Here is a 7,152-nt window from a genome sequence, read left to right on the forward strand (position 1 = left end):
GTAATGAGACTCTTTCGAGTCATATGTGCAAATTGTTTAGAAGATTGGTATATATTATGTTGCTGGAATAAAAGACCCTTTGTATAAATTATTATATAAGTATATATATTTTTATTTAATTATATTAACTATTTATCGATTAAAGGCCTAGCTCATTAGTGATTAAATAATATAATGATATTAGATTTTTTATTGGATAATTAATTATATATTTAATTAGTTGACATGACTTTAATATGAATGAATGTTCGGATGATCCATTTTTGAATAATGAGAAACCTAATTAATCATCACATTATATATAGACTATTTCTCCAATATATCATACAAGTTTCTTACTATCTTTTTCCCATCTAAAGAGGACAAGTCAACATGTGTTCGTCATGTGTCTCTCTTCCTTTACGTGTTACGGCTGTCATTGCTTACAATTTTTTTTGATTTGGATTAATACATGTATTCCTATAATCTTTGATAGATATACATGTTCTATACCCTAAGAATATTTTATATACATGTTTATTTGTCTCATATACAATACCCTAAGATTTTGGGTGGAAATGTGACATGTATTCCTCTTTAGCGATCCTAGTACATTGCTCCAAAATTTCTAGAACTCTCTAATAAGTGGTATCAGAGCTTGTTAATGTGTGAGGCACATCTACAAATAAGGATACAGCCTATGACTATATATATACAACCCTAATTGGGCTTGGGCTTACTCAACTTGGATTATATTTAATATTAAACCTAATATTTCAATAGACCCCCCAAAATCCAAGTTGTCGAACCTACGCTAGTCATATTCAAACTGAACTATTCCTAATTTCTTTCTCAAATTCAAGAATTTGTCGATCTCCATTCCTTTGGTGAAAATGTCGGCCAATTGTGCTTTACTTGAGTAATGCCTAACTTCAAGTTCACCTCGATTCACCTTCTCTCTTAAAAAGTGAAATCTAGCTTCGATATGCTTACTCCTTCCATGCAGAACTGGATTCTTTGCCAGATTTATGGCTGACTTGTTGTCGATTTGAAACACAAACAATTTCTTCACTTCGACTTCCATTTCTTCAAGTAAAGTTCTAATCAAAATTTCTTGACATGCCGCATAGGATCCAGCTATATATTCAACATCACACAAAGTCAATGCCACCACAGTTTGCTTCTTCGAACACCATGAGATTGGGGCACCAAATACTTTAAAGAAATATCCAATTGTACTTCTTTGATCTTCCTTATCTCCACACCAATCAGCATCTGAAAACAATTTACTATTGCTTCTTTTCTTTCAGAGCCTTATCGAAATTGTATTCCACAGTTTATTGATCCTTTTTCATATATCTCAGGATTCTTCTTGCAACCTTCATATGTGACACCCTTGGTTCACTAATATATCTGCTTACTAATCCGACAGTAAAACCTATATCAGGTCGACTATTGCACACATACCTTAGAGATCCAGTAATTTGTTTGAACAAAGTTGCATCAACTTTGTCTTCCTCTCCATGCTTCTCCAACTTCACATTTGTTTCGACGAGTGAAGAGGCAGGATTCGAATCTTCCATTCTAAATCTCTTGAGAATCTCTTTCACATACTTTCTTTGATGTAGCACCATACCTTGCTTCGACATTTGAAATTCCATGCCTATGAAATAAGATAATTTTCCCAGATCAGACATTTCAAATTCTTTCATCATCATCTCTTTGAACTTCGACAAGTTCTCCAAGTTATTTTCAATTACTAACAGGTCATCAACATACAAGCAGATGATTGTTATATCTTGTTCTACCACCTCAACATAGACACCATACTCAGATTTTCATTTTACAAATCCCAATTCGACTAAGTATGAATCAATCTTCTTGTTCCATGCCCTAGGTGCCTGCTTGAGGCCATAGAGCGCTTTGTGAAACTTATATACTTTACTCGCTTCCTTCTGAATCACAAACCCTAGAGGTTGTGTGACATAAACCTCTTGGTCTAAGGGACCATTCAAGAATGATGATTTCACATCTAAATGAAATGTCAACCAACCTTGGTTGCATGCCAATGCTACCGCTAGTCAAACAGTCTCCAGTCTTGCTACTGGAGAAAATACTTCAGAGTAGTTGAGTACTTCTATTTAAAGAAACCCTCGAGCTACTAGCCTTGCTTCATATCTTTCTATCGACCCATCAACACTGTGTTTCAATTTGAACACCCACCTCACATTGATAGCCTTTGTATGTGCTGGCAGTTCGACTAACTCCCATGTGTTATTTCTTTCGATTGCCTGTAACTCTTCAACCATAGCTAACTTTCTGTGATTAATCTTCAAAGATTTTCTATAGTTTATTGGTTTAGCACTTGCAATTAAAGCAAAATGAACTAATTCTCCATCTAGTGTGACTTCATCATCACCCATCACTTCATAATCATGAAGTCTTATTGGACGAACTCTAGTTCTTTAAGGTCTTTGGCTTGTGCTAGATACATCCCCTTCGATTCCGAATGTGTCGGGAATGTTAGCAACTACTTCGACCTCGACAGCGTCTTCAATTGGATTCTCATCAATGGCTTGCTAAGTGAATTACTAGAATTCCAATTCCAGGAAGAATTTTCATCAATCACAATATCTCGACTTAACACAATATTCTAATTTATTGGATTGAATAATCTGTATGCACCAATTTTGTGATATCCTACCAGAATCATAGGTTCACTCTTGTCATCAAGCTTCCTTCTTCTTGCATCAGGAACATGCTTATAACATATAGAGCCAAACACCTTCAGATGACTCACTGATGGTCGTTTTCTACTCCACACTTCTTCAAAAACCTTATTCTACAACATCTTGGTAGAGCACCTGTTCAGGATATAAACTGCAGTCGAAACAGCTTCACCCCATAAAGATTTTGGCAAATTATTCTAATTTAGCATGCATCTCGCCATATCCAATATGGTTTTGTTTCTTCTATCTGCAATTCCATTGTGTTGAGGCGTATAAGGAGCAGTTACCTCATGATCATTACCATGTTCTGCACAGAAATTTTTAACCATGTTGGATGTGTATTCGCCACCTCTATCTGTTCCCAGAACTTTGATCTTCTTCTCACTCTGGTTTTCGACCAGTATCTTGAACCTCGTAATGATTTCAAATACTCCATCCTTTCATTTGATCACATAAATCCACAACTTTCGACTAAACTCATCAACAAACGAAACAAAATATTTGTTTCCACCAAGAGTATGTTCTTCGAACGGTCCACATATATCTGAATGTACCACTTGGAGTATGCAGGATGATCTAATTAGAATAGTCGAGACAAAAGAATTTCTTGATTGCTTTCCGACCAGACAACCTTCATAGAGTTTTTCAGGCATCTCAAGACTCGGAATACCGGTATCCATATCTTGAGTAATCAATTTATTAAGTGATTGAAAATTCAAATGTACAAACCTCAAATGCCACAATCAACTATCCTTGTGGTCGACAACAGTTTTGAGACATTGAACTTCTGTCGAATTGATCATAGTCTTAAACGCCCTGTTCTTCGACAACGGAGACTTTAAGACCAAATTGTTTTGGGTGTCGAACAATTTATAAACTCCATCTTTCATGACAACTGAGAAACCTCTTTCGACGAGATGTCCAACACTTAGCAAGTTGCACTTCATTCCAGGTACATAGAGCATATCTTTGATCATAGCTTTTGCTCAATTGCTCAGCTGAAAAACAATGTTGACCGTACCTTCTGCTTGCAACGAACTGTTATCAGCAAGTTTTACCTTGCTCTTCTTCAAATCGTCAAAATCTGCTAACTACACCTTTTGACCAGTCATGTGATTTGAGCAACCTGAGTCGAGAAACCACATTTTGGATTCGACATGGTTATCTGCAACTGCAGCCATAACCACCATACCACCTTCAGAATCATCTGAATCTTGGCGTGCAAGGTTCGCTCCTTCGACCTTATCTTTTGTTGATCCATTGTCTTTCTTGTACCAACAATGTTTGGACATGTGACCCCACTCATCACAATTATAGCACTGCACACATATTTTTTATCTTCTTTGTGCTTTCGATAGTTCCCTCCTCCACTTTTCGAGGATTCAGAAGCTCTATCATCGACATGATGCTTGTGAGGGTTCGACCAAGACTTCTTGCCTTGAGTCTTCTCGAATTTGCCTTTGACTTTGTTGGAACCACCATCCTTTTTCCACGACTGAACCTACAATGACTGTATCGAATCCTAAACTCCTTTCCTTTCAACAATCTTAATCTCATGCGCCCTCGACGAACCAACTAGATCCTCCAATTTTAGGTCTTCGACTTTGTTGGATTCTTGAATAGCTATGATAACGTGATCAAAGTGAGAGGTCAACATACACATTACCTTTTCAACTATCATCTTATCAATTAGGGTTTCACCACAACCCTTCATGAGATGGACGAGTTTCTGGACTTTCGACACATATTCTGCAATGTTTTCATCTTCTCCCATCGACAATAACTCATATTGTCGATGCAAGGTCTGTAACTTGACAACTTTGACTTTCTCACCTCCTTCATAATACTTCACCAGAATATCCCATGCCTCCTTCGTCGATTCAGCATGAGAAATCCTATCGAAGTTTGCTGAATCTACCGCCGTCTGTATGCAATACGCAACCTTGCAATCTTTCTTCTTGACTTTGTTATGGGCTGTTTTCTATGCTTCGGTTGCATCTGCATCGGTTTCTTCCATCGAATCTAATTCTTGTCGTCAAGAGTTGGAAGAGAATTCAGAATGCCATTAGTACCATTCATCTTTGCAGCAATTGATTCACGTTCCCTGGAACAATAACCAAAAGCTCTAGATACCGATTTGTTAGTGCACAGGCCACTTTTAGTGAGGAGAGAAAGAGAGAATAATAAATGAAATAAGAATTATATTATTCACTTGAATTGTACAAATAAAGATACAACATATGACTATTTATATATAACCCTAATTGAACTTGGGCTTACTCAATTTAGATTATATTTAATATTTAACCTAATATTTCAACAGAGCTATGGTTCTTCTTAGTGGAAAAATGAGAGTTGATCTTGTTATATAATGGGTAGGAAGTGAAAACTCTTGCGAGAGATTGTTGTATTTAGGTGTGAGTGATTAAATTTCACATTACCTATGAATGAGTGAAATGTTGAATATATAAGAGTAATGATTAATATACCTGATATCTTAAAATTTTGGATAAAAATGTTCCATATCTCTTGGGATCCTAAAACATTGACCTCGATATTTTTCCCGTTTTTCTTAAACTCTTATATATGTTTCTTTTGTGTCACACTTTCCTTTCATTTTCTCTCATATCAAAACCATAATAAATTTTTCACATTTTCTATTTATTTTCTCTTTTTTAAAATATATTTTTCTCATAAGCAAGCATAAAATAAGCTATATATATCTAGTTTAATCGATATCTATATAACGAAAATAACAAAAAATTTCAAAATACATATAAATAAAAACTACCCTACTACGCCCTCCATCTTTTATACAAAAACAAAGTGAGATATAATTTAATTTCTTTCTATTACTCTTTCCTTTTAACATAAAATATGAATATTTCTAAAACAGATTCTGCTTGTAATCCAAAACATATTCTTTCCTAAAAACTACAAGAACAAATAAACATAGATAGTACCTAGACAATGATAAGAAAATTGTTACAAACATAACAAAAAAAACCTATGATATAACAATGCTTAAGCAGTGTACAGAATCACGAGACTTGATCATGTTCCTACAAGTAGGACAAGAAGAATGAGAAAGCAACCACTTATCAATACAACCAACATGAAAACGATGATTACACTTCGGTAGCATCTTCATATTATCACCATCACAAAACTCAGCTAAGCAAATAGCACAACTAGAATCCAAACTTTGAGGAGTTGATGATGATCCACCTGAATGAGTATTATAAACTGATGTTGGCAAAGCAACTCTATCTTTCTTCTTGAGTCCGGAATTGCGCCTCCGAGAAGCCATCCATTGGAGAGGTTCGGTGAGGACGCGGTTCGCGCATTGGAACACGCATTGTAGCATTGTGTTGAGGCCAAGAGCACAGAGTAGAGCACATACTATAGCTGCTATGAGAACCATTGAGTTGAGACTATGTTGTTGTGGAGGGTTGTTACATGGTTTGCTTGGTGTGGGACTGATTGTTGGAGTTTGTGTGTGAATTTCAGCCATGAGGATGGTAGCTAGGTTGGTAAATAAGTTCAAGTATGAATACCTTATATCTTTTATTTGTATTTGAAACTTAAGAGAGGATGAGATATTAATTAGTGGGGTAGGGGACATGGAAAATTATTGCTTACTAGGGATTCCACTTTCTTGTGTCTATGCACTTCAAATGAGGGTAAAAAGCATGAGATATTGTATATTTTGCACTCTTTTATGTTTGGTAATATTAAGAATGTGTATATGTATCAGGACTCATTTATCATTCATATTCATATTGAATTGCATCAATTGTTTATGTTTCTTGTGGCCAATGTTCTATTTTTGAATAATAAAACAATAATAGTTTTCAGGAAAAAGTCTAACACAACAACCCAAAAAAGCATAACAAACATCCTTTAACTAAGAGAAATATAGGATTGCAATTTTCTTTAAGAGTTGGTTAGTTAGTGGTTTGGTTTCTATAAGCAGCTTGGCAGTTAATATTTTATAAGCTCAACTCCCTTAAGAGTTAGTTTGTAATTTTTTTAATACATAGTAGTTGGATTAATAAGGAAGTTATTAGTTTAACTCACTCATTCACAAATTAAAAATTAACATTTAACATTTAACATTAAAAAAATAAAGGCTAAATATCTTTTTTTTTCCTTAAATATATCACGAGGATTATTCTGGTCTTTTTCGTCCAATTTTCATAAACGCCGTTTATTTTTGCATACGTGGCATCCTACATGTCTATTATCAAATTTCACATATTATTTTAAGAGACTAAATGGATATTTAGCCAAAAATAAATGATCGAACTTCGATTTTTTTTTAAGCCAGTGTGACAAAATTTATTATATAATAAAATTTACTTTTATCTTATAAATATGTAGCTTATATATAAAGGCAATATACATCATTATAAATTCACAAATCCTGTGTTTCTTCTTAAAT

The 7,152-nt window shown here is 34.7% G+C and overlaps 1 protein-coding gene across 1 annotated transcript; it reads right to left on the reverse strand.

The window, feature by feature from the left end:
* Positions 1-5,576: 5,576 nt before the first annotated feature.
* On the reverse strand, positions 5,577-6,227 carry LOC131634536 (RING-H2 finger protein ATL74-like). Its single transcript, XM_058905205.1, has one exon. The coding sequence runs from the start codon at positions 6,220-6,222 to the stop codon at positions 5,716-5,718; it is 507 nt and encodes a 168-aa protein (XP_058761188.1). The 5' UTR covers positions 6,223-6,227; the 3' UTR covers positions 5,577-5,715.
* Positions 6,228-7,152: the final 925 nt, after the last annotated feature.

Source organism: Vicia villosa, unplaced genomic scaffold, assembly GCF_029867415.1.
Source record: "Vicia villosa cultivar HV-30 ecotype Madison, WI unplaced genomic scaffold, Vvil1.0 ctg.001311F_1_1, whole genome shotgun sequence".
NCBI classification, from domain to species: domain Eukaryota; kingdom Viridiplantae; phylum Streptophyta; class Magnoliopsida; order Fabales; family Fabaceae; genus Vicia; species Vicia villosa.

What these genes read in the sequence shown, in the direction of transcription:
- LOC131634536 (XM_058905205.1), bottom strand. Translation starts at nt 6,222, where the DNA reads ATGGCTGAAATTCACACACAAACTCCAACAATCAGTCCCACACCAAGC.